The sequence below is a fragment of the Apus apus genome, chromosome 1, assembly GCF_020740795.1.
Source record: "Apus apus isolate bApuApu2 chromosome 1, bApuApu2.pri.cur, whole genome shotgun sequence".
Lineage (NCBI taxonomy): Eukaryota > Metazoa > Chordata > Aves > Apodiformes > Apodidae > Apus > Apus apus.
This window is the reverse complement of record NC_067282.1, coordinates 195,799,794-195,827,692: the sequence shown is the minus strand read 5'-3', so window position 1 is coordinate 195,827,692 and position 27,899 is coordinate 195,799,794. Positions and strand designations below refer to the sequence as shown.

General features: G+C 37.3%; 1 protein-coding gene across 2 annotated transcripts in view; it reads left to right on the top strand.

Moving 5' to 3' along the window:
- CACNA2D1 (calcium voltage-gated channel auxiliary subunit alpha2delta 1) overlaps positions 1 to 27,899 on the top strand; it is a 394,502-nt gene that overhangs the window by 209,883 nt on the left and 156,720 nt on the right. For both annotated transcript variants that reach the window (XM_051621668.1, XM_051620850.1), the window contains exons 5-6: positions 110 to 154; positions 17,482 to 17,611. In XM_051621668.1, the coding sequence (XP_051477628.1) occupies positions 110 to 154; positions 17,482 to 17,611 (175 nt within the window). The remainder of the gene's footprint in view (positions 1 to 109; positions 155 to 17,481; positions 17,612 to 27,899) is intronic.

Below are 27,899 nucleotides of genomic sequence, written 5' to 3'. Positions count from 1 at the left end.
ACACAAAAAGTTGTTGGTTTATTTTAAAATGTATTTTAGTACAAATTATTGCTAGTAAATTTTATTCTCTCCTTGTAAACTAACAGAATTGCTTTCCTTTCTCTTACAGAATAATGACATAATCTATTACAATGCAAAAGATGATCAGAATGATGTAAGTAATATGTTTATCTTTGTTTCATTGCTTGTAATCTCAGAAAATTAAGGGACTGAAAATATTCATGAAATGCTAAGACTTTTAAATTTTTTGCAGAAGCAAGAAAAAAATAATTTAGGAATTTCTTCAAAAGTTTCCTCAAGAGCCAGATATTTTATGTTTCAGTTCTCAAAGTCTCCCTCATACTGCCTGAGTTTCTAATCAGTCTAATCAGTGCTAGGACAGGAAAGATCCTGGCAGCATTATGATTCACTTTTTTGAAATGTAATAAAGTCATAATTGTAGGACTGTAGAATCAAAATGATAAATATGAATAATTTAGTTTACTCTGCAGGAACCATTTTCTGGCCTGATTTTCCAAGCTTACATTCTCTTGCTCTTTATTCTTTGTAAGAGAAATTTTACAAGAGGGGAAAGCAGATGTAAATTGTTCCTGAATAACTATATTCAATGCACTCATATGACTGTAATAAACTTTGGGGAAATTGAAAATCCAGTCCCAAGATTTAGACAAAATGTATGATATTTCAGTTCCTGATTCTACTACAACTCTTACTTTAAGTGGTTTGAAATTTCTTATCTGGCTTTAACTACTGGAAATCTTAGTCTCTTCTGGGAACAAGACAAGTTATCCTCACCTCCACTTCAGATAATACAAGTGCTTCTATTCATTTTAGATTTAATTTATAAAACCCTAGAAAAAATGTTGTAAATGTATTAATCAGAATTGCCAGCATGCTTCATTTACACTTCTTAATCAAGTATTCTTTAGAGATTGATGGCATCACTATTGTAATTGATGCTTCTTCTGTAAGGAAATTAAAGAAGGTACATATATCATGTCAAGCAGAACTATTTAATATAGAGAGTTGTGAGTACTGGAATTCAGATGCAACAGAGTCTTCTTTTCTGAGTTTTAAAATTTGCATGCTGTAAGTAAAATTAAAGTAACCTTAATTTGAAAAAAATAGAGGAGGAAAGAAAGGGATTTTTTTGTTTTGTTTTACTTTTAATCTCTCTATTTAATTCTACGTTAAGAAAACCATGTGAAGGGAAAAGTACATTATTTAGAAGCTCTGGTTGTTTGAGGGTGTTTGCTTATCAGAACAAATATTTTGACTAAGGAGATACTGGTAGAAAGTTCCCCATGAATTCTAATTACACCTTGAAAAGAGAGGCCCATCCCAGATATCTCAGCCACAAATACGTTGTTGGTTCAGCATATCTGCTAAGGGCTTCCAGAGGAACATACTCAAATTCTGTTTCTTGCTATTTAGTAAAGATAAACGTTGAGCTGTAATATCAGTAATAATTCTTAATAAACAAAAGTAATCTTATTGATGTATATAGAGAAAGATAAATTCTTTTAGAGCTGTTACTTATACATGTAGATTTGGATCCCTTTAAAAGGCCCAGTATTTCAGGAACCACTAACTTGCAGCTTTTAAAAAAGGCTCTTCCATGCAGCTTGGTGCCCCCAATTGGTGCCCCACGTTGGGCGCCAATTAAATTGTTGTCACCGTTTGACTCAGGTCCGACAACAATGCTCTCGATCCCCTCTCCCCCCCACCCAGTCAGGGAAGGAGAGAGAGAAAAGGAGAGAGACTTGGCTGGATTGAAAACTAAACTACGCAGCTTTAATTAAAACACTAATGAATCACACAAGAAAATATATACAATTATATACAGATATATTCAGATATGGGCAAAAGCCTCTCGCCTCCCCCCACCCCCAGCAACTCCCACAGCACTCCCCTGAACTGGCAAGAGTCCCGAGAAATCCCGGAGCCGCTGCTGGAGAAAGCTGAGAGTTATGAGGGTCAGGAGGGCTCGAGCCTAAGGGTCGGCGGTGATGGATGAGCAGAGTCCTCCCCGGACGCCGGCCATGGACGGAAGAGAGCGGCGAGAAGAAGGAGGAAGCTGTCTTCTAAGATCTCTGTCCTTCCTCTGAGCTTACGTAGATATATGGAATGGAATATCTTTGGCCAATTTTGCTGTCTGTCTAACTCAGCCTCCCACGGGGGGGTCAGAGATCTCCCCATAGTGTCTGAGCCGGCAGAGTGAAGGTGTAACCTTGAAGCCTCAGTAGTTAGAAAAACATTCCACTGTCTTATCAGCCTAGCAGAACACACAGTTGCTAGTTACAAGAAAGCTTACTGAAGGAAAAAAAAAATCAGTGAAAAGAAAAATTGGCTTAATCCTGGCTCAAACCAGGACACTTGAGTTTTTCAGTTAAATTTTTTATGCAAATATTTCTTTAAAAAAATCAAATGTGGGAATTATTTTCCTTCAGTAGTAAAGTCAAGGCTGATCAGATAAATGCAGATTAAAAGTCCAAGAAAAATTGGTATTCTAACTGTAGCCCTTTTTGGGAATATAAAGTTGTGGGTATGCTTACTGATGATTTGCATCTCATTAAGGTGGTAAGAATCAGTAAAGTCCTATTTGCTAAAACAATTTGAAAGTGAGAATACAGGTGTATTTGTTTCTGCACTATCATTGTGACCAGTAATCTAATTTACAAGCAGCAATAAGAATTAAGTGGCCAGTGATCTGATACTCAATTTTTGTTAAGAAAACCTGCATACAAGTCTAAATAACATATGCAAACATGACAGACTTCTCCCCCACTCCTGCCTGAGCAACTGCTGGAGTTCTGCTTCCAAGTCCTTTTTCAGAATTTGTGAAATGGTGAGACAACTTTGGTGGCATCTTGTTTTAGAGAACAACAGGTGTGTAAGGTCAGCTGAATCACTTTTGAATGTGTTTTTCTCTCTGTTAAACAGGTTACTATAACGGACTCTTTTAAATCTTAACTTTTAGATGCTGAAGAATTAGAAGAAATTAATCTCACAGGTTCTGTGTGCCAGTCTTTATTTGTCCCCACTAATCCTTCTAAAATTATAGCTTTATCAGAAGAATAATTCAATATCGTTTACATTTGCTGCATGTGTTAGTATGCTGCTGTATAGTTTTCTTTCCGTCTTCCTGTTTATGTGCCACATTCAGGATATCCTTCTTCCTCCATTTTCTTTCTCATTTTTTATCTGCTGACTAAATGGACCTTTTTGAATGTAATGACTGTGTTTGCTTGGACATAAAAGAAAAATAAAAAAAGCATGTGAAGACCAATTATTTTTTGGCCTTCGGATTTCTCAGTTCCTCAGATAAAACAATTTATAACCCCTTAGTCCATCAATCAGTAATCTATGTTTTTTACTCTTTATCCTACAACAGCAATTAGATTCTACTTGCTTATTTCCCCCACAGCACTGTAATGTGTGAACACTTCATGATAATTAATGAGTTTTATCGTCACAACAAGGTAGGAATTATTATATTCCCATTTTTCATATCTCATAGGAAGGTAATGGCCAAACTTGTAATTTAATACAGGTCTCTCAGGTTTTCATTCAGTGTCCTATTCCCTAGAACCCTTTCAGTTTGATATACTGCAGTCTTTGTCATGCCCTTTAATTTGCAGGTGTCAACTGCTTGTGTCCTGTGACTCTTTAGACAAAGGCTGTAGTGCTTTTATTGGACAACTGAATGATGGTGCCCCATTAAGAAGCCCTTTCCCATAAGTTTTAATACTGCTTTGCCTGGTTTCTTGTCCATTGTGCACCCCTGCCTATCCCTCCCCTATTTATAGTTGCCTTTTCTTCACTGTTCCATTCTTTCTTTTTTGTATTGGTCTCCATTTTATGTGTAGTGATTCCACAACTTCATTTTAGATCCATTCTAAATCTAATTTTTATGTTTCCATATGTTCAGGTAATCCATCTCTCTACCATGCATTGAATTGCTCCATTGATTAATTTTCTTTCTTTGTTGATTCCTTCCTAAATATTTCTCTCATCTCCTCTTTGCATCCTGCTCCTATTCTACCATTTTAGAGCAATTTCTTGTCATGGTTTATAAACACTTTCCTGTTCAAACTGTAACAACCTAAGGAAAAGAAGATTGAATTTTTTTCAGGGATTTAACTGAGAGGATAAAATACAAGAAATAATAAAAGAAATTATTCTTTAACATGAAACCAGCCACACCTCATTCGAATTTTGCAGCTCCTCTGCAGGTCTTACTCATTAAGCTGTACTAGCAAGCAGTTGAATACAGCTCTTGGCAAAAGTTTTGTCCCTAGTTAGCACAAATGATTTATTAGAGATTTCCTCATGCAGTCACATGTTAGACTGCAGTCATGAGCAGTATTTGTGCAGTTATTGATAATGTATTAAGTGGTAGTATTGCTTTCTTTTATTTTACTGAATTAACTTGAAGCTTCTAGACTTATGGGTCCTTTTGGGGAGTAAATACCTACACAAAATGTGAATTCACTTGGTGACTAGGGTCAATAGGTGGGTTCCACTAGAGAAACAGTATCTGGAGCAAGCCTCTGGCTATTTTAAGTAAGAAAACCAGGTTTTCATTACTTCATAAATCTTACAGGGATAAACCTTTTAAAACTGATAAGCTGTCTTTGTCACATGGTTTAGTTAGTATTCCTAATTCAATGATGCCTTTTTATTTTAGGATAATATCTGAAACATTATTTTTCTCTGAGATTAAAGCTGCAGCATAAATGCACTTTTAATAATTGTTTTTATTAAGTTTTTGTAAATAATGCTTTTTTAAAAAGTACATCTACATCAAGTTGAAAACTGTTGTAAATCTAAGAAAGGATGATTAGCTGTGAATGCAAACTTAAAAAAAAGATCTGGTAGTTTTTGTATAACACAATTCTGGGCATATAAAGTGGAATGCATTAGATGGAGAACACAGGAAGTGATTGAAATAATAACTTGCTTGCTCTTTTGTAAGTGATTTTTAGAACCCTTTAATCATCTTTAGGAAATGTGGGTAAGCTGTAACCTGATTTCTTTCCATCCACCCAATCTCTCTCCTGTTTTAAAATGAAGAGCTGAGAGAAGAGAAAATTTTTCACCTGGACATATTCCACCCCACTTACTCCGGAAAGTATACACCCTATGCTTTATAGAAAAGTAATTTCTGATTATCTAAGAGGCACACTCCATGTATGTCTGCTGCTTCCCTAGAAGATTTAGAGACATGCTGACAGGTGCTTTGGAAGTTTGTTGGGTCTTTGCTTACAGACTTAAACAAGTTTGTTTTTTTCTTCTTTTCTACTAATTCATGGTATCAAAAAATTGCAAAATTTGTATTTATTTGCATGTACAGTTAACTTATTAAAAAGGAGTCTGATCATGTATTAGCCAGGTTTGCCTGAAGCCAAGCCTGAACCTACTCTAGATTTCATTAAGTTCCTGCCGGAACAACTCAGGAATTTGGTGTCTTTTTATTATCTATACAGACAAATGCCCTATTCTAACCTTTTTTATACAGACAAGGGAGACATTTGGCCAGAGTAGTTTACTTTAGCCTGACCTAAGCTGTATGAGGGAAAGAACATTTGTGCTAGTGTAAATTAGATCTTCCATTATGAAAGACTGTCAGAATAGGGTTGATGATACACCTATATAATGAACATTTTTAAAGCCTTAGAAAAGTTCCATTAGAATGAGAATTTATAATATGTAATAAATGTCATTTTTCAACTATATTCTCATTTTTATTAAAATGTTATTTTAATATTAACTTATATTTTTTTAGACCTGGCATGTAGTACTTAGAATTAATAATTAAGTCTATAACACATTTAAAATCTTATGAAATTAAGACAGAAAAAATTGATAGATCCCCATTGATGTCCTAACCTATTTCAATTTTCTGAAAGTACTTCCTGGTTATTGCACTTCTTGATTCTTGAGCTTATTTCAAAGCTCAGTCTTGTGCTTCTCAAATACACAACACATCAGAGATGTTACTCTTTAAAGTTATATTCTAGATATCATAGAACTACTTGCTTTGGTACATACACTGAAAAGATTCCATTTAAGTTCATGTTTCAAAAATGAACTGCCTTGAAAAGGTAGAGCTGTGGGGGCTTTTTAGGTAACAAATTAACTATGCTGTGGGAAATTGTATCTCTCATACTGCAGTGTATAACAAAAATAACGTTTGCAGTTAAAATATACACTTCCTGCTGTAGTGAAGATGTAGAAGAAGAGTGTGATAAGATAGCATGAAGTGTCTCAGCTTTAGCATATGGGGAGAAATAAGGAGGGAAGCCATATTTTTATGTTCTTTGGTCTTATATCTGTTGTTCACCCTTTCTGTACAAGAGGATTTATTTTTGTTTCTAGTAATTTCGTACCTTGACTTCCAGGCATTTTAGGAAAATGCAGACTCCAGTGTTTTCACTCTACACTTTCTTCTCTCGTGTCTGGGATCCAGTGTTGTAATTTCTAACAGTTTGATTTGGAAGCCAGTCTTCAGAAAACGAGCATTGGAACTGACACTGAGGGCATGATTGGCACTGGCTGCTTTAGTCCCAGGACTTTTTGCATGGTTCACTGCAAATTTGTGCCTTTTACAGAGCACCACTGGGAAACACATAAGCTCGTTCCATTTCAAGTCATTATAGGTAAGCTTGAGTCCAGCCCATAAGGAGAAAACGCCCTCCTTTGAGCTTCCTATTGAGATGATAAATCCAGTGCCATAGGGAGCTGGGATTCCTGCCACCGCTTTTTTTTTGGTCTGTATTTTTGTTCATTTGGTTTGGGTTTTGTTTGTTTGTTTGGTTTTGCTTGTTTTTTCTTGTTGTTGTTTTTTGTTTGTTTGTTTGGGTTTGTTGGTTGTTTTGTGTGGGTTATTTTTAATATTCAGGTTAAAAAACTAGGTGTCACATTTATATTCTTTAATTCAAATTCATTCAAGTCTTCTCTCAAATTAATATATGTTTGAGGCTTCCATGAAAAATACATGACAATGAAATATATGGCTGCCCCACAGCTATCTCCTACCTGTGAAGCAGAGTTATGAAATAATAATGGCAGGAGTGATAACTGTAGTTGTCAGAGTCCTGAAAAAGATAAGGATGTTCTTAATGTAGAGAATCCTACTTTGAAGGCAGATTTCCACAAAAGAGCAGTGCTTGAAGTCTCCCCAAGGAGGCTAAGTTTATGCCACACCAAAGATCAGAATTCAGCCCTAAAGCTGAATTCAGCAGTTTAATGGAGAATTTCTTCCTTCAGGATATTTCCTAATATCAAATGTATGAGTGATAACAGTTGCAGAGAATGCAGTGTAATTGTTTTTTGGTAAATAAAAGCAACTCAAAAAGCTGAACATGTTATAGAATGTTTATAGCATTTGAAGTAGTGATTTTTAGCAACCGCTTTGTTGCCTGATTATAGATAGCAGTGTTGTATGATTGTTTTGACATATCACTTAGAAATATGCAGGTCACATTCAGATTTTTAAATTATACAAACCAAAATGAATGACTAAATCTGATGTTTTCAAATGATTGATTGAAGACAGAAGTAGACTCTGAAAATTGCAAGTCGAATCAAGAAAACTGGAATGTAGCACTTTAAAGATTTGAGTAAGATTTACTATTAAGTCTACAGATATGTAAAACACAAAAATCTCGTTATGTTTTCAGATGTAAGAATTAAAAAAAAAGACAAAAAAAAGACAGTGACCTTATAGGTGTGTCCTCGGTCTTTTTCCTGTCTCCTGCTTACTTATACCTCAGATGAAATACATGACCAAATGAGCCCCTATCATAAGAATGGCTGAGATGAGGTAAATGTTATAATTTAAAAATTGGTTTTACTGCTCAATTTTTATTTGAGGCAAAGGAGACACTTTGGAATCCCTATTCTGGGAAGTGCATACAATTATTAGTAGCTGATTGGGAGTTTAATATGTAGTTTTGCTTTCCTCATACGATATGAAATGCTGCTTTACTTGGAGACATAATTCCACACTGGATTGGAAATACTTTCAAAGTGGTTTATATTTCCAGTTATATCTTCAAACACAAAATAGTCTATGCATTGCAATGTTTTGGGATTTTCAGGGGATTCCCTGTAGTTTAAGTGATCTGAAATGCAGTTCCTCACCTGTTCCTGTCCTTCCCCTTGCCCCTATAAATCAGAGTATTTCTGAACTGGCCAATATCATCTGCAAAATGCACTTTCTCTGGCCTTTCCACATCCCCATTCTCAATATACTCCATCCCTATTGTTTTTTGGAGAATACATGAAGAAACAATAGACCAAAGAAGACAACCACATCTAATATAAAGCATTTCTTTTGCAGGTATTTGTAAGTGGATGATCAGTCTGTGTTCTATGAAGTATAAGGCTTTCTTACTGTATTCAGTATGATCCTTTCCTGTAGTTCTCTTCATCATCATTTCTAGTTTCCAGTACTTGCCATAGATATAGCAAAGCAGCAGAGCTTCATAGCTGAAGCCTCCCATTTTATGTGAGGTCATTTACTCTGTAGTTCAGCACCTGAATCGCATCTTGAGTAGTGCTGAGTAGGAAGCAATCTGGTGTTTAGCTTCAGAAACATTTCTTGCCCACAAGGCTGTGAGAGGCCATCTGTGCTTCTGCTTTTGGCTTGTGACTTGAAGTCTTTCAGGGGTTTTAGTGCTGGTATGTGAAAAGGTGGGTTGCAGTTACTCTTACAGCTCTCCTTTATGGTGTGTATTGTGAATAACTTTCAATCCAGTGGGTAATCACGTTGTCCAGACCCTAAAAACCTTGGCTGCAGCTGACCTTTTATATGGGTATTTTATTTTGCTGGGTTTTTTTTTGTTATTTCAACATCTAAAGGTTGACCTGTTTCTTCTTCTTTTTCCTGTTTGGTTTGGTTCGGGTTTTTTTGTTTGTTTTTCCCTATGATGTGCTTCTCTTCTTGGACAGTATACCCTTCTAAAATTTATCTCTGAATGCTATTCTTCTAATGTATTACAATGTTAGTTTTCACCATGCTAACATTTATGTAGCATTATGGCAGTTTGCTTGGATTATTATACAATATTTAGTCTGTAGGGAAATCTATGGTCCTTAGGAAACCCAGAGGTCAGTGCACATTTTAGTGTTACCTACCACTTCTATCTGTCCAGATTCAGCTGGAATTTAATTAGTGAAAAGCTGTATTATATTTGTTTAGCATTAATTAGTGAGTGATGGTTTATAGTGTTCTGAGCCCCATTGATGTTAACTAAGAGAATCACAGGAAAAAATTAGATTAGGAAGGCTTCTGGAGGTCATGTAATACAACCTCCTTCTCAAAGCAGGGCTTTACTGTTATTAATGTTATTATTGGCACAGAAGATGGCACAAATTAAAAAAAAAAAAGAAAAAAAAAAAGAAAAAGAGAAAAAAATAGAGCAACTCTCAATTAGTTTTCTGCATGATGTACAAAATCTGGACCTAGCCAGTATGACTGAAGATAAGAATGTGCTGTGAAACAGGATCAGTTGATGGCTTAGCAGACAACTGCATCTGATGAAAAAAAAGTCAAATTAATTAAATGTTAACATTCAGTGGGCATTACAACTAATTCCCAAAGAAGCATTAAGATGATTTAACAGTTCTTACTCCTCAGGGATATGATCTTTAATCAGATGTGGGGGTGGTAAAAGGTAGGCAGTGTAACTTGTTCCAATAAGAGCAGAACTGTTCCTAGTTTGAAATGTAATTGGATACTGTATGAAAAACCTGAATTATTCAGTGTGTTTTGGTATTGAAATTTTAGATGACCAAGTATTCTCTGGTACTTTTGTCAACAATGGCTCTTCTTATTTGATGTTATTATATATGTTTGAGTACCCCAGTGGGATGTGATTAGAGTAATTTGAAGGAGGCTGTGAATTTTAAAGAATTTTTTTTCTCTTTAATAATTCAGCAGGCTATTGTCAACTGCTGGTAACAAAGAAATGACAGTAAGATGTGATTTTTTTTCCAGTATTACCATATGTTCCTAGTGTTGGCTAATGACATCATCTTATCTAGTCGAGCCACTATCAAAGTCAATGCTGAAATAGGTAGTTCTGTTTGATACATGCTGTCTTAAGGACAGGCAGGAAAATCTCTCTTGGGGACCATCCTGGTCCTGAAGTCCTGAGTTTTCCACCGCATATAGAAGAGAAACAAGTTGAGAGGTTCAGATGAGGTTACACTCTTGAACTGTTGATGAGGTTGTATGACCCAGGAGTGTTATGCAGATGTTGCCTGAACCTTCAAGGATAGAAGGGGTAGAATTAACAAAATCAAATTTTGGTAGGGGTTTGTATTGCTGAGGGATGTAAAGAGCAACAAGAAGTGCTTCTTCAGCTTTCCTTTTGTTATCAGTGTATTAAAGAAACTTCTCAAGGGGGCAGGAACCTTGTAGCTGAAGATGTAGCAGGGATGAGGTACTTGGTGCCTTCTTGCCTCAGTCTGCCAAGTGCCTTATCCTGGCAGCAAAGCTGTGCGAAGAGGCTATTCCCACAACAAAGGAAGACAGGTTTAGGGACCACTGAAGTATGTCAGGCATACACAAATCCTTGGGATCAGATGAGATGGATCCAAGTGTGCTGATGTCGTTGAGGCAGCTCACCATCACCCTTGAAACACTGTGAGGACTGGGAGAAGTTCCTGATGGCTTAGAGGATGGGAAGGAAGGGTCACACTTATCTTTAGAAGATAAACGTGTTTTACATGTCTCACGCGCTTCGATATTTAAAATACATATTTCATTTTACTTGATGTAGTTATAAAGAAAGTAAGAGAGAACAGAAGTTGTGCATACTGATGTTAGAGAAGCAGACTTTATTCAGCCTTCCTGTGAAGGTCAGCTGTAATCTCTAATAATGAGAAAAGAATATAACTTTCAATTCTTTTCTGATTATTAAATAATATGGGACTTCCGGGTCCTCACATTTGATAAATTAATTACATCAAGGACTCATTTATTCACAAATTGAAGTTCATGATGCAGTGAGTTTTGTTAATAGGTTGGGAAACAAACAAAACCAAAACACTTTTTGGATGTGTAATGCTTTTTGGTGTATCTAAAAGGTCTTCTCAGAGGCTGTGAACCATGGAAGTCAGATGAATGCACAGAACAGGTTATGAACCTCCATAAAAAATGGCATAATTATGTATACAATAAACAGGGACAAGCCTGTAAGTAGATGTATAGGAATTAGTATTAACAAAAGTTAAGTTTGCATTCAGAAAAACAGCTTAAGAGGCAAATAAGTGCTATTATTAATTAATTTGACTCTATGTTTGATAAATACTAAAATTATTTGGTTAGCGGAACACTGATTATAAAAAGACTGTTTAAAATAAATTTATTTTTTTAAATGTAAATACTCAATCTAGACCTCCATTAATTTTCTTACTGACATCCAGTAACCAACTGATACATTAGAAGCATATGGAAACACTAAAAGCACCAAAACCAACTCATATATATTTTAAAGTATTGGCCCTTGAGCATGAAACACTTACAGTTGAAAATACAAAGCTGTTTTCCAACACTGAAGCTACCCTGACCCTATATATATGTGTATATATATATATTCTTATGTTTATATACATCTCTCTTGTCTATATCATATTCATATGTATAAACATAAGAATATGTGTAAAGTAAGAATATTTAAGTTCTGAGGAAATTGTTTTCTAATTTTTTATTTGTAACTCTGTTCGCTGAGTTTTTCCCTAAAAGTAGACAAAAGGATGTCACTTTACTTAGTTTTAGTGTAGCTGAATGAAGACTGCAGTCCCCAGCTGACGCACAAACAAAAATGGAATAAACTGCCTGCAGTTCTGTCACAACCACCTCAACGCACTCAGCAGTTTTCCCACAGCTGGAAAATCACATCTATTGAAAATGAAATAAAAAAAGTTATCAGAAGGTGATGTTCTCATGACATTATCTAAAGTGTTATGAAAGTGTGCTGGCTGTTAGAAATGCTTTCTAGCTGCCTCTTCAAAATTAACTTCCCTGTTCCCATCTTCAGCTGGCTGCAGGAGTGTTGCTGAGCCGTGTGCTTCAAGCAACATTTCATTTTTCTCCCTGTCAGCTCCACCTGTAATTTTTTTAATGGGTCCACAAGCAGTGTTGAGGGGCTGCATAAGTAGTTCTACTGGATTTCTTTCCTCAGGGAAGAAAAAAAACTAATAAAACTCATTCTCTAAAATTACATCGACAGGGAGAGCGAGGTTTTAGAAAAATCACAGTCCCTAGATACTAGGGCAATGGAAAATAGTAGCAACAAGTTCTTACTTCACATAAGTATGAAAGCAGACAGGTAGCATTGTTTATTACTGGACACTGGTTCATGAATAAAAAATATAATAAATAAATCTACCTTTTATTATTTTGTCCTGATGCTAAATCTGTTCTGATGCTTGCCTTGTTCCTGAAAAGTCTGCCTTCAGAAAACAATTGAAGATTACTTCAATTTGGTTGTGGTTTTCTGTGTGTTTCATTGATGGTAATTTTTGATTCATATCAATTTCTTATCTTTAGTTTTCAACAGCTGCAAGAAGCAAAAAAAAAGTTTTATATTTGTGGAAAAAATACTTCTTCTTTCTACAGTAAAAAAAAATCCACTCATCTTCCTACATCTATGATGATGAAAAGTAACAAAATGCTGTGGAAAGGAATTGGGATGTGTTTAGCCCAGTGAAATGAGAAGCTAAACTATGTCAGGGTTCCTTGAAATGACCTTCTTTCATTCTGTTCTGGTGGTGGTTTGCTTTTCTAGACATATCTGTCAGTGATACTCTTGGCATCAAGCTTCCAGTTACCTCATGTACATACATTAATTTATGTTCACAAAGCCCTTGAGAGAGAACTCCAATTATTTCTAAGTATTTGGCTTAAAAATAAACCCAGAAACTAACCTCCATTATTTTTTTTAGATCGTGCCAAAAGTGATTTAGCCAAGATCACAAAGAACAGTTACAGAAGAACCCACTTTACCTGAATTTTAGCTGCTATATACATTTCCCTTTATTCTGATAGTGAACAATAGACATATGAAAAATGCGTTATTAAAAAAAGCACCTTAAAATGGATTTTATCTATTTTATCTGCCTCACAAGGGAGAGAGAAACTGGTCTGGAGATTCATTGCAGAGAAATGAGTGAGTTGTTTTGCTGACTGTCAGGGGTAGGTAACAGTGTAATTCAATAAGTGAAGGCCAGGTTTGAATAGACAGAAAATTAATCTTCAGCTGCTATCTCCTGTGGGATTTTCTTGTGCCAGTATTGATTGTATTTCAGCTCCTGTCTTGAGAGAGAAATGGGTTGGAGTTAGATATTAATTATATTCACATGCTGAATTACTTTCCTTCAAAATATGTGTTTTGCTTCTTTCCTGAAAACAAAGTTTAACTAGTATTAAAACTGTACGAACCAGTGCCCCAATCTGTCAGGCTTCTGATAGAAATACCAGACTGAAATAATTAGTAAGATTGAGCTTTTCCTTTTTTTTTTCTAATTTAGATGTAGGTTAGTTGAAATTCATAAATTTGGGAAATGAAAGCTAAATTGTTTTTACTTTATATAGAAGGATCCACATTGGATGTGTAAGGCTTAGCACAGCATTAGTCTCACTGATCAGGAGGCAGTGGCTCAAGTGAGTGCAACAATCATTTTCCTGTAATACTGCTGATACTTGCCTGTTGCCTGCAGAACGAGTTCAGAAACCTTTATATTTAATAGCAAAATTAATCCCATGTGAAGGAAACCACAGAACTTACGGATTTTGTCCTTTGGTGCCTCTGGGTTTTGGAGAGCAGATAGATGCATTGTTTCAATGTCAAAGCTGTACATCCCAAAATTTTCCTACGAAAAGTCAACAGTTGAGATGCAAAAGCTCCTAGGTTATTTTATGTACTTCTGATAGATCCAGTGCCCTCCATCATGACCACAGAAGTAGAGATAAAATACAGTTCAGCTGAAGCAGGTGAATGAATTAAATTAAGAAAAACAGCTTTTTATTTCAATATTTGGTTTTGGTATCATGGAATATTGGTGGGAATAAGAAGAGATCTGTTCTTTATGATAGTCACTTTGAGGGTTGGGTGGTTCTGTCTTTGTGCCATTAGGAATGTAGGAAATAGACTTTATATTTTAATATTTAAGGCATTCAGGAAGATTATTTCAACAATTTCAGTTTCAGCAAAGTTTAATCAAATTTGTATATTATACTTGAAGCTTCTTCCATAGCACATGAGCTATGGCAGAGGCTGAAAGCTAGTGTCTGTTGCTTGGAATTAAATTTAAATACCAAGCAGAAGCAACATAATAATATCATTTTCAGATTCTTCAGGAATTTCAGTGAAAAAATCTAAATACACTGTAGTATGAAAACTTCTGTACAAGACCTGCTAGGATGGACTTAGGGTTTACCCTCTTTCTCTTTTATCATTCACTCTGCCTCCCAAATATCAATTGTGGAAAATTAGTTGGAAAACATCATTTGACACCCACTCATTCAAATGTATCATTGCAATAATGTGGCTTGATGGTCCCCAGTTCTTCTCTGTGAAAGCATCAAGAGTTTGTAGTCCTTGGTACTAATGTCAGAAATAAGAGTGTTATGCTTTTTTAAAATTGAATGGCTTTCAGGCAGGAGGGAAATTTTCTCATATGGATGATTGATTGTTGAGATTACATTGCAGTGTTAGACAAACTCATTACTTTGAGCAGCATGAAGCCAAAAGATAACTTGTGAAAATAACTCCAGAGTTTACTTCATATATAGCATTCCAGTTCTGGGAAGGAGGAAAAATCCTGTGTGATAACATAAAAGAAAAAGCCACCAAAAACCTAGGTAAAAATTGAGCCAAGTTACACTGCCTGAAGCTATCATGTTGCTGAGTCATTTGAAATCATAGAACACATAAGCTGTTACTGATCCTGGCTCCAGTTTGCAAACTTCAAAGTAAATTATAAATGGTTCGTGGTGGGTTGACACTGACTGGCTGCCAAGTGCCCACCAAGCTGCTCTATCACTCCCCCTCCCCAGTAGGAGAAGGGGCAGAAAATAAGATGACAAAAAACTTGTGAGATGAGATAAAGGCGCTGTAATAAATTCACAGAAGCAAAGGAAAATAAAAAGCAGGCAATGTACAGCCACTTCCTGGGAAGTGGGGCCTCAGTACCTGGGGTGGTTGCTCCAGCAGACAAATACCTTAATAACAAAAGCCTTCTTTCCCTTCTCTCTTCTCTTAGCTTTTATTGTTAAGCACAACATCATATGGGGTTAGTTTTGGTCAGCTGTCCTGGCTATGTCCCCTCCCAACCTCTTGCCCACCACCAGCCTCCTGGCCTTTGGAGGAGGGGTTTGAAGAGACAGCCCTGGTGCTGTGGGAGCACTTCTCAGCAATAGCCAAAACTCTGGTGTGTTATCAACACCTTTCTAGCTACAGACACAAATCACAGCACTGTGAGGGCTGCTGTGGGGAAGGTTAACTACATGCCAGCCAGACCCAATGCATAGTGTTACTTTCTGGTAGATTTAAGCAAGTGGCATACTGGATCAAAACAGGCTGTGTTGTACAAGTATTTCCTGCTTTTCTAATCCACATTCCAACGCTGAAACATTACTAGCTTAGAAGCATTTAAATACAAAAGGATAATATTCAGATGTCCTCTGGCAACCTCCATAACAGAGGTAATTTTGTTCACTAGATCTAATATTGAAAATAATATCTCACATGTAAATAAAAGGCAACATGTGATCCTAACTGTTCCAGTGAGAATAATGTTTTTTAGGTAATTTACACATTCTATCAATTTAGATTATTCAATTCCATTATATACCTGAACTTCATCTAGTAATAGATTTGCTTAAAGAAAAAAAAAAGATCATCCTTGTCTTTGAGTTTTAAGAGTTATTATTTCCCTTCTAGCTCATCCACCAGAGTGTGGTCAAGTACCAAATAACTAGTTTAACTTCTTAAGATATACTATAGGATATAAGTATAAGATATAATTGCTGTGCTGCATAACAGTAGTCAGAATTAGCACTCACCTTCTTTTCTGCAGAAAGTTCAATAGACTTGTATTGTGAGATTCATCTCACCTAATTCTAGACATCCCTGTTGCTGACTTCTGCATCTAGGTGACTTGCCCTGGGGCTACCTTTATAGTCAATGGAAAGAAGGAGGCACTTCTAAGGCATGATTCATGTCACAGGAAAATAGATGTCTAATTAAGATTAGATTAATTGCATTCTAAAAATGCTCATTTCTCTACATTGACTGTGAAGGCAGCCTGGGGTAATGAGCTCAACACTGTTATGTTGAAATCAGTGGATGTCCCTGGTTAGCTGAGTTCTGCCCTTTGTGTTTGCAAAGGAAACCACTTCCTTGAAACCTGAATGAGACTTCTGCTTACTTCAGGCAATATTTGAACCTATACTTTGTATAACACTTGTCCATAACCCTGTGATGAAGCAGATGAGTAAACATATGCAGTTTAATTAGATTATTTTGTAGGTAAGTTAAAATTTAACTGTCTGTACATTGTATATACTCTAGCAGATAAAAGGCACAGTGGCAGTGTATAAAGAATAGCCTCAGCACACGCATGCCTGCCTGACCAGACAGGTTCTTCTTTGTCACCTCTATTTTTCAAGCCTGACACGTTTTCAAACAATGTATTGAAAATATCCTTATACTTGCCTCATAGCCGACTCATTATTGATCCAAATGGGAGTCTGCTTGTGCCATGGGGCTACTTAGTGAACTGGAAGGAATCAAGAAACCAGGGTGCAAACAGGTGAGAAATGATTGTAACCCAGGGCAGGCAGGCAGCTGGTGGTGAACCCCTGTGTATTTGGGAACCCTTCCACCAAGGCAGCTGTAGCCAGGAGAATACATGAGATTTCATAAAGGCTTGTTATTAAAATAAATTGATGAGCAAAACCTGTGTTAATCAGGAATTCTAAGAAGGTTTAATTTTCTTTCTGTGTCCGAATATGCACCACTGTTTCTCAAAAATCTATTTATACAATGTATATTAGTGGTATCATTTTAAGATTTGTGATTTAAAGTTTGCTATGTAATCTACAGAAGGAAAAAAGGAGGTATATGGTCTTTAGATTTAGATTCAGTACAAATTATTACATGTAATAAAAGGTAAAGTATTCCATTATTGGTGTAAAATTTCCACAGGCTTACAAAATTTAGGTGTGTAAGGTGTTAGGCTCTCACTTTTCTTTTGCAGCTCTTCATTTCACTGAGTTGCATTAGGCAAGTCATAATACAAAATAATGTATACACAAATATTTCTGAATCTGCAGTAAATAAGTGTGTTTATACAAAAATGCAAAATGTTAGCTCTGTTAAATAAAAAGAGGCAAATAGGAATGGAAATGTTTTTTAGCATACTTAGTAATATTTTACCCTTTACATGTCTTTCTTTAAAAAGCCTGAAAAGAATGACACTGAATCTGGCAGCCAGAGGATCAGGCCAGTATTTGAAGAAGATCCTGTTTTCCGACGGCAAACATCTTACCAACATGCAGCAGTCCACATACCAACTGATATTTATGAAGGCTGTAAGTAGCATGTGAACAAAGTGATTTTATTTTAATATTAAGCTTCTTATTTGCACTGCATTCTTAAAAACAACCTTCAAACATACTTTTCACCTCAATTTTTAGTACAGATTTACTGATACTGTCTTTGTTATTCTTTCAATAGTACAAGAGATATGTGCTCTGCTGGGTGTATTCATCTTATTAATTAGTAGAAGCCATAGTTAAAGTGATCCATTAGGACTGTATTTGAGTTTGAGAAACAGAACTGGAGGTAGATTAAAACTCTTACATATTCTAAATTTCTTATCCATTCTTTCTCTATGGTGTGTTTTTATTTAATACAAACAATTCTAGACATCTCTTCTTTAAGTGAGTTTGGCATCAGGCAAAAGATGAGTAGTGAAAACATTTTTGAGTACCCCAAAAAGCATATAAAGTTCAGGCATATAACATCCTGTATGAGATACTTATATATATATCTGTATAAATATATACACTTACATTTTGTGCAGTGCATTTCCAGAATTGCAGTAACAGACTTTCGCAGAGAATTTCAATAAATTCTTTCTAAACTATGTAAAATTAAAATAATAATAAAAAGCATTAGCTGCTGAGATTTCTTTAATCGTATTTCAAAATCAAGTATTTAAGTTACATTTCAAGATTAAAATAACTTCCTTTTTCTGTGCTTATCATCACCAAAAAAAAAAAAATCCAATAAAAAGACATTTCAGCTTTCAAAATGGCTGCATATTTTTTAAAAAGGGGAAGAAAAATTATATCAGATCCATATTTATAAGGTTTTTGTTTATTTAGAATCATAGAATAGAATCATAGAATCATTAAGGTTGGAAGGGACCTTAAAGATCATCAAGTTCCAACCTTCCTGCCATGAGCAGGGAACCCTACCACGAGACCAGGTTGCACAAAACCTTGTCCAACCTGGCCTTTAAAACCTCCAGGGATGGGGCATCAACAGCCTCCCTGGGCAACCCATTCCAGTCCCTCACCACTCTTATAGTGAAGAATTTCTTCCTAATATTTAACCTAAATCTCCCCTCTCTCAGTTTAAAACCATTACGCCTTGTCCTATCACTATCTTCTCTAATGGAAAGCCCCTATTTAATTTCTAATTAATCCCAATTTCAAGTATGTAGTCTTCCTCCTCTTTCGAGATCTCACTGAGAGGAAATAGACATTAATTTGACCTGAGCTCTTTAAAATTCATGGCCACGGTTGCTTGTGACTTATATAAATGGCACAGGGATGAAACTGGAAATGTCAGCATGGTGGGGGAAAACAATCTTAGTAGCTCATATTCTCATATGGTGTGCCTGACTGACAGAACTTGAGGATTATTGTGGGATTCTGGCTTTAACGAGCGGTAAAGTGCATCTTAATTGCAGAATTGCAGGGAAGAGACAGGCCATTTTCTTGGCTTTTTTTTTTTCTTTTTTTTTTTTCTTTTAGATTATTAATTCTTCACTCTTAAAATGTTATAAAAACTTACCTTTAATCACTAGGATATTTATAAGCACCGTATGAACTTTGGTATAAGATTGTCATCACTGATTATGTAAAATGTTTTGCTGTCGTGTTGAATTTAACATTTCAGACAGTACCTATGGACACTTATGTCCCCTACAATACATGTAATGTTACTGTGCATCCTGTTAAGCAAAGAAAGAAGAGGCTATATTTCCATTGGGAATATTCAGCTATAGCATCTAATAAAATTATAATAACAGGCAGAAATGTACATTTTTTGAGAGAGGTAAATACATCTGCAACATACATGGTTCATGAGAAATTAATTATTCTTTGGATTTAGCTATCATAACTATCAGAGATGTAGAATCCTAGAAAACTGCAGGGAAGTTTGTAATTCTGTGTCAGCAAAATCCACTTGTTGGGTAATTTTTGGTTACAGATTGTGTTTTCAGAAATAACAGATTGAGAATACCTAAAAATCATAGATTTTATATCAATAAACACAGAAATTATCACCAGCTTGAATTCAGTGTAATGAAGTGCATGTGTCATCTGAAACATAGGGAGCAACTGGAATGTAGTTTTTCAAGATTTCTAAAAGTAGAGTTTAATTTTATTTCCACAAGCAATATTATCCACAAGCAATTTTTATAGCCCTAAAAAAAGGGATAACTTATCTTGAACAGTGTTGTCATTTTTCATCTTGTTCACATGAGCTGAACTGTGATTTCTTCATGGAGGTTTCAGTGCCCCCTGAAGTAGGGAACAATGGTACTCTTTGAAAACAGTTAGCAATAAGCTTGCAATTCTTTGTCTACATCACAGTCTGCTAGTGGACATTTAAAAAACAGATATTACAACCAATCCTTTTGAGAAGCAGTAGATGAGACACAGTTTGCAACTTTTATTTCTTGGAAGCCTTTTTTTTTTTTTTTTACTGAAATATATCTTGGAAAACAAACTTCATTTCTTCACCCCTAGTACATTTTGTAGGATACCAAGAGATTTGCTCTTTGGATCTCTGGTTTCAGTGACTAGATATTTGGCTTATCTACTCTTCCTCAAGATTGGCCTTAACTTCTGTTGCCTCTTAGAAAGTTATTGTGTCCTGGGAAGAGAAAAAATTTAGAGCCATGTGTGTTCCTGAATCTGAATGTTCACTTGGGTCTGTTGATCATGCCTTATCATTATATTTTGTTGTGTGAAGCTAGGAACTTTAGAATCACTGACACTTAAGCAATATGTTATCCATGGAAATCATTCGTCTCTGCTTAGTCTTTTTTAAATTGCAAATATGAGTTATTGTTATATTTAACATAGAAATCAAATGTGGAATTTCTGTTATATGAAATTCTGAACCCATCCTCCATTTAGTCCTTTGAAACTGGGTGTCGTGAGCCGATGCCAGGGGGGCTGCTGGCTGTCAGGATGTTTTTGCATCCTGTGGGGGGGGGGGAGCAGGAAGCTAAAGCAGGATCTCGAAATCCGTGGGTTTGGGGGGCAGCCCCTCACCGCTTGGCAGCGGCGGCAGCAAAATGGGGTGGTGGGTGCTCTGGCCCCGACCCCAACAGCTGCGGGAAGGACCCGGTGCTCCAGGGCTCAGAACCCCGGCATGCTCACCATTAAGGCTCAGGCTCGATCCCCGGGGCAGGCAGGCAGGCAGGCTGGCTAGCATGCCCAGTAGAGTCCCTGCACCAAGCTCCGCAGGAGGGGGGAGTCCCACGCAGGAAGCACCCGAGGAGGCCTCGGTCCCACCTGCTGAATTTGCCGACTTTTTATACCCCTGTGAGCCACCTGTCCAGCCAGTGTCACTGTCCAGAGCCAATTGGCATCCATGAGTCCCAAGTTAGGGTGGTAACTAGCAGGGGCAATGCATAACTTGGTGCCCATCCTTCCTGCCTTGTACCACATCTGTTGTTTTGCTTTCATTTGTCCTGTTTTTGGTCCATTAGCTGGGTATAATCAGCAGAAGGCCTTCGCTGGCTTAAAAGACATTTTGTTTAGACTTACGTGGGGAAGAACTGTTTCCCTCACTGGGAAACTGGTTTTGCCAAATCTGATGAACTAATGTGTGCTATAAAACATTCTTTAGCTTCCCACATATGCAATGATTTGATTATGTTGAAATACAGTGATGAGCTACTTGTGAAGCAGTTCCTTTTCTTTCACCATAGAAATATGTGACAAATCATTAGAAAATATCCATTCATTACATCCAGGTTATCACGTTGTGGTTTATTTTACTGTGGAAAGAATATTATGAAAGTAATTTTTGCTTTCTCTCCTCTGTATCTGTTGCCAAAACCTTATTAGAGACAGTGAAAAGTACACAAAGTTAATTAATTTGCCTGTTTCTGAGGATTACAGTCCCATGGCAAGAGAGGGTGATCACAAGAAAATAGACCCAAATCAGGCTTTTAATTCAGTATTTTTCAAGAGTCCCATTCAATCTGCTGCTTGAAAACAGACCAGGTCCTCAGGTTGTCTTTCTACCACATGCACTGGGAATAAGTAATGCATCTCCTATTTATATTAACAGAAGTCTTGTTTCTAAATCCCTGCTGAAACTGTACCCAGCTTGTGCCTAAGCCAAATATGGGAACGGCAGGCCAGGAAAAAGAGGAAATCCTCAGCTTAAGGCAAGTGAGGATAATCTGCCTAGAGGATACCACTACATGTTGCCCTTGCTGTCTGAGATGCATCAAGTGCCATCTGCTACAATGGTTGTTCTAGATGGAAGTCTGTACTGGTGTTACAGTTTAACAAAAGGTGTTAGGCAAAGCACACAAACAAGGATTGGGTGGGATTTTTTGGTGTGTGTACTCCTGCTTTCCTTCAATCGGAAACTAAATAGTGCTTCCACGTGTTACTACTTGATTAGCGCTGATAAAAGTGTCATGTTTGGATGGCTACAGTAAGGAAAAAAAGACTTCCCCTGCTCAGAACCTATTAAAACAATCATCAGCACAGGAAGGACATAGAGCTATTGGAGCAAGTCCAGAGAAGAGCCACAAAGATGATAAAGAGGGCTGGAGCACCTCTGCTATGAAGACAGGTTGAGAGAGTTGGGGCTGTTCAGCCTGGAGAAGATTCAGAGGAGACCTTATAGTGACCTTCCAGTACCTGAAGTGGAAGCAGGAAAGTTGAGGAGGGACTTTCTACCAGGGTGTGTAGTGATAGGATATGGGGTAATGGTTTTAAACTAAAAGAGAGGAGATGTAGGTTAGACATTAGGAAGAAATTCTTTACTGTTAGGGTGGTGAGACGCTAGAACAGGTTGCCCAGGGAGGTTGACGTTGCCACCTCCTTGGACATGTTCAAAGGCAGGTTGGATGTGGCTTTGAGCAACCTGGTCTAGTGGAAGGTGTCCCTGCCCATGCAGGGGGTTGGAACTAGATGATCTTCTAGGTCCTTTCCAACCCAAACCATTCTATGAATCTATGATAAATAGAGTTAAAAATAATTGATGGTTCTTATAGATTCATCATAAAATATTAATACTCTTTGTTTTTACCTCCTTTTATTGTAAAAAAATTGCTGCTCCTTAAAATCTTCTAAGATGTATATTATTTTTTGCTAGTGTGTTTGGTAGTGGACATCAATTTTACCTTCATAGTAGTGCATCATATTAATAAAGTATTTTGAAATAATAGTTCTTAGTACTGGGGGACAATCAAAATTTTTAGGAATACCTTGAAAAAATCTGTTTTGATACTAAAGTGATTTTTATCTTTTCTGGAATATTACCTTATTGACTGGAACTTTTGTGCTATTGAATGATTGGTTGCCTACTACAGACGACCAAACAAGAAAGATTATGTTGATGATTTCCAAGCCTTTAGATTTGGAAACATAAGTTGGTTTATATAATTAAGTTTGTCTCATGCAGATAACATGAGATTGCTGTTTGTTTGAATTATTTATTATTTTCAATTATTTTAGCAAGTCAGTAATTAAAAAAAAAAAAACCAAACAACATTTAATGAGTTAAGTGAACTTTTAAGTGAGTTTTCGGTGTCAGTCTGTTTTAAATACCAAATGTTATGGCTTCGGGTAAGTATAAAGCAAATGTTAGATGCAGCTAAATCCCAGAGTACTGCCCCTGGTTGGTTCAGTATTGAACCTGGGAGGGAAATACTGATGCAGAAGCTTAAGAAAATAACTCTGGAGTCAGTATTGCAATTATGATTTACTTTTTTTCTTCCCCCCCCAAGAAGCTTACTAAAGCTCCCTGAATGAAAATATTTTAGATAAGCAGCAAAAAAAAATAGCTGTTCTTGATGATAAAGCTTGTTTCTGTCAGAATTCAGAAGGCCAAACAACTTGAACACTATCCTCCATCATGAGGAGGTACTTAACTGTGGCACTGGGAATACATTACTTTTATAGGATGGATGGTCTAGCATACTTGCCTGACATCAGGTTTACCATGACTTCTGTCATAAATTATCGAAATGTAAAGTACTAAAGAAGGATAAGCAAAAAAGAAAGACTGTCTAATAACCAACATTAAGTATTCCCCCTTGAAAGACTAAATTTGTTAGGTCTATGCTTTGAAGGTATCAACTGTAGTATTAGGAATTATCAGTGTAGATTTAAAGCAACCTACCTGATAATGATGCATGACAAAGATGTTAAAATGCTGTATTCTCAATCTGAATATCTGAAAATATATTTTAGTCTGGATAGTTTATCCAAGACTAATTTATTATTAAAGGGAACATAAGGTTCTTAATAGGAAAGGAAATAGTAGCAAATCTGAAATAAAACCTGCTTTTGTTATAACTCTGTGTACTCTTGGATTGTCTCACCTTAAGCATTTTTATAAGGAAATTTAGAACCTAAACGCTGTAGTTTCATCGGGATGTAATTTTCTGAACAGTAATTTCTACTGCTTGTGGGGCTTTTAAAATGGTCTATCTCTGAATATTAAGAAGTTTATTTTAAATGAATCAAGCGTTAGCCATTTAAAAGCAATTTATGACTGCTTTTATTTGATATTTGGTATGTATTAGTCTGAAACCTGACTGAAGGATGGCTTTATGAGATTGTTGGCAACTCTTAAAAATGAACAAATTTCCTGGAATGTTAATTTACATTTTTTAAACTTCTTTAAAAATAAGTTATTGTTTAGAAATACCAGGGAAAAGTTATTTAAGGATATGGTCTATTTCTTTATATTTATAATGTCATAGAATCCTCAAGTCCAGGGTAGTGAGCTTCACACCCTCCTTGTTGCCAACAAGATGAGATGTAAAAGGCCATATCAGAAGCCAAACTCATGGTAACTGGTTATTATGGTTCTGGCTTCAACAAAATAAAAAACCCTGCAATGAAGACACTTTCAGCACTTTTCTTACCAAAGTTCTTTGATTTTGAAAACTCAGGGTTTTAGGCAGAAAGGTGCCAGAACACCTCTTAGCGGTTCACCTTAGTTTTAATATCTGAACAGTTGAATTGAGGAAGATAGATAATGAAAGGAAAAGGCTGGGAATAATTTTACATAGGCATGTGTGGATTTGAATATCCTTAGAGAATGGCTTTTTGTGTAAAAAAAGTCCAACATTTAGTCTTTAGAGGTTGTAACAACACTGCTATTTATTTATCATTACCTGATTCACTTGTTTTGTTGGTCTTCTTCATTCATTCTGCCACACGAGTTCATTTCCAGTCATAACTATTAGAAAGGAATAATGTTGGGTTTGGGTGTTCTGTGGGTGTTTTCTGGTAGATGTGTGTGGTTGTTTGTTTGGGTTGATGTTTTTTTTGTGTTGATGGTTGGACTTGATTATCTCAGAGGTCCTTTCCAACCATGATGATTTTGTGATTCCGTGTCTATGGGTGCTGATGGGATCCACCCTAGAGTGCTGAGGGAGCTGGTGGGGGAGCTCGCTAAGCCTCTCTCCATCATTTATCAACAATCCTAGTCAACAGAGGAGGTACCAGCTGACTGGAGGCTGGCTAACATGAGGCCCTTCTACAGGAAGAGCCAGAAGGAGGATCCAGTGAACTACAGGCCTATCAGCCTGACTTTGGTCTTTGACACAGTCTCCCACAGCATCCTCCTGGAGAAGCTAGCAATCCACGGCTTGGACAGGTGCACCCTTCTCTGGGTTAAAACCCAGGCCCAGAGAGTGGTGGTAAATGGAGCTGCATCCAGCTGGCATCTGGTGACCAGTGGAGTCCCCCAAGGATCAGTACTGGGCCCAGTCCTCTTCAACATCTTTATTGATGATGTGGATGGGGGATTGAGTCCACCCTCAGTAAGTTCGCAGATGACACCAAATTGGGGGAGAGTGTCGATGTGCTGGAAGACAGGCTGGGTCGATGGGCCAAGGCCAATAGCATGAAATTCAACAAGACCAAGTGCAGGGTCCTGCACTTTGGCCACAATAACCCCATGCAGCACTACAGACTGAGGGAAGAGTGGCTGGAGAGCAGCCCAGCAGAGAGGGACTTGGGAGTACTGGTTGACAACCGGTTGAACATGAGCCAGCAGTGTGCCCAGGTGGCCTGGAAGGCCAATGGCATCCTGACTTGTACCAGGAATAGTGTGGCCAGCAGGACTAGGGATGTAATTCTCCCCCTGTACATAGCAGTGGTGAGGTCTCACCACGAGTACTGTGTGCAGTTCTGGGCCTCTCACTTCAAGAAGGATATTGAGGTGCTGGAGCAGGTCCAGAGGAGAGCAACAAGGCTGGTGAAAGGACTAAAGGGAAAGTCTTATAGGGATAGGCTGAGGGAGGTGGGGTTGTTTAGCCCTGAAGAAGGGGAGACTTGGGGGAGACCTTGTCACTCTCTTCAACTACCTGAAGGGAGGCTGCAGTCAGGTGGGGGCTGGGCTGTTTTTCCAGGCAACTAGCAACAAGACAAGAGGGCATGGCCTCAAGCTGCTCCAAGGGAGATTTAGGTTGGATATTAGGAAGTACTTCCTCACAGAGAGGGTGGTTAGACATTGGAATGGAATTCCCAGGGAAGTGGTGGAGGCACCGTCCCTGGATGTGTTCAAGGAAAGGCTGGATGTGGCACTTAGCGCCATGATCTAGCCAATGCGGTGGTGTTAGGTCATAGGCTGGGCTTGATGATCTTAAAAGTGTTTTCCAGCCTTGGTGATTCTGTAATTCTATGGTACCAGGAAAGATCATGGAGAGGCTCATCTTGAGTGAGCTCACATGGCAAGTTCAGGAGAGTCAGGGGATCAGGGACAGCCTGCATGGGTTTATGAAAGGGAGGTCTTGCTTGACCAACCTGATCTCTTTCTATGACCATGTGACCTGCCTTTTGGTTGAGGGGAAGGCTATGGATGTTGTCTACCTGGACTTTGGTAAGGCCTTTGACACCGTCTCCCACAGCATTCTCCTGGAGAAGCTGGTGAATCATGACATAGACAAATGTGCAATTCACTGGGTGAAAAACTGGCTGGATGGCCAGGCCCAGAGAGTTGTGGTAAACAGGATCAAATCTAGTTGGCAGCTGGTCACCAGTGGTTTCCCTCAGGGCTCAGTTTTGGGGCCAGTCTTGTTCAACATCATTATTAATGATCTGGATGAGGGGACTGAGAGCACCCTCAGTAAGTTTGCAGATGACACCAACTTGGGTGGAAGTGTTGATCTGCTTGAGGGTAGGAAGGATCTACAGATCTTACAAGTTATTTTTTTTAATGATTTTGTTTTATACAGTTAGAGACACCACTCTTTAAAACAATTATCTGTGTAACTGTTCATTCCGTAGGAGTATTTCAAGGTAAGTTGTTTACATTTTTTAGCTTTTTGGCCTGTTCCCATGAAAGGCTCATGCATGTCCTTGGTATCCGTTTATTTCCAGTAGCATTTGAAAGCACTCAGGCACATTCAGGTCAGCACCTTAGTTTATGATGTGGAAAAAGAAGAAATAGTTGCTGACCTCATGAATAAGAGTGAGAAAGTGGGGAAAAAAAGAAATCTAGACCTTGGCCTTCTTAGTTGGCAGCTGAAAATCAAAAGCACACGTGGGTTGCTCAGCATGATGGGTATAGCAAGTGACAGACCATTCAGAACTGAAGGAAAGAAGATAATGAAATCTTAAGTAAGAAAATCTTCCAAAACAGACTGACAAAACAGCTCGATACAAATTAGAAAAAAGTCACATAGAGCTTGGCAAAGAGGAAAAAGAAATAAAGACTGGGAATGCAAAAAGGCAAGTACATCTTTAGAGTCTTCCAATTTACACACTGATACTTCACCACATGAATTTGTTTCCAGAGATGCCTGAATGTGTGCTGGTTAGCTACATGAAGGTCTAAAGAGTCTGTAGTGTCAGTTTTATTGTCCTGTTTTGCATATGGCCAGCAGGATGAAAACAGATTTTTCTAGCAACACTATGCCGGTAACAGATGGGTACAAATTATTTATATTCCTGTGGCTCTTTTTGGAAGAACAGCATTCATACTCCTTCTTGGAAGTGACCAAATAGGATTGTATTAACATCTTTTTCATTTAGAATCCTTTCTTGGGATGGCAGAAAATAAATGAGGTAAGAAGAAAGTAGCCTGGGGACTGCTGAGCTGGTTGGGGAAGGGAAGAGTGTTCCAGATTATGTTGATTTGACATTTCTTAGTAACTTGTTTTGTGGTGATAAGATGACAGTAGAGTTTTTTGGCTTTTATTTTGCTTTATTTGAGATAAAAATCTCAGGAATAAACATTTTATTAGGTATCTGATTGAAATGTCTGCACAGTCAGCCTGGACATACCAAATACATATTTTGTACATAGCTTCAGTGCCATTTCATTGGATCCCAATAGGAGAGATCAATTCCTTGGACAACATATTGAGTA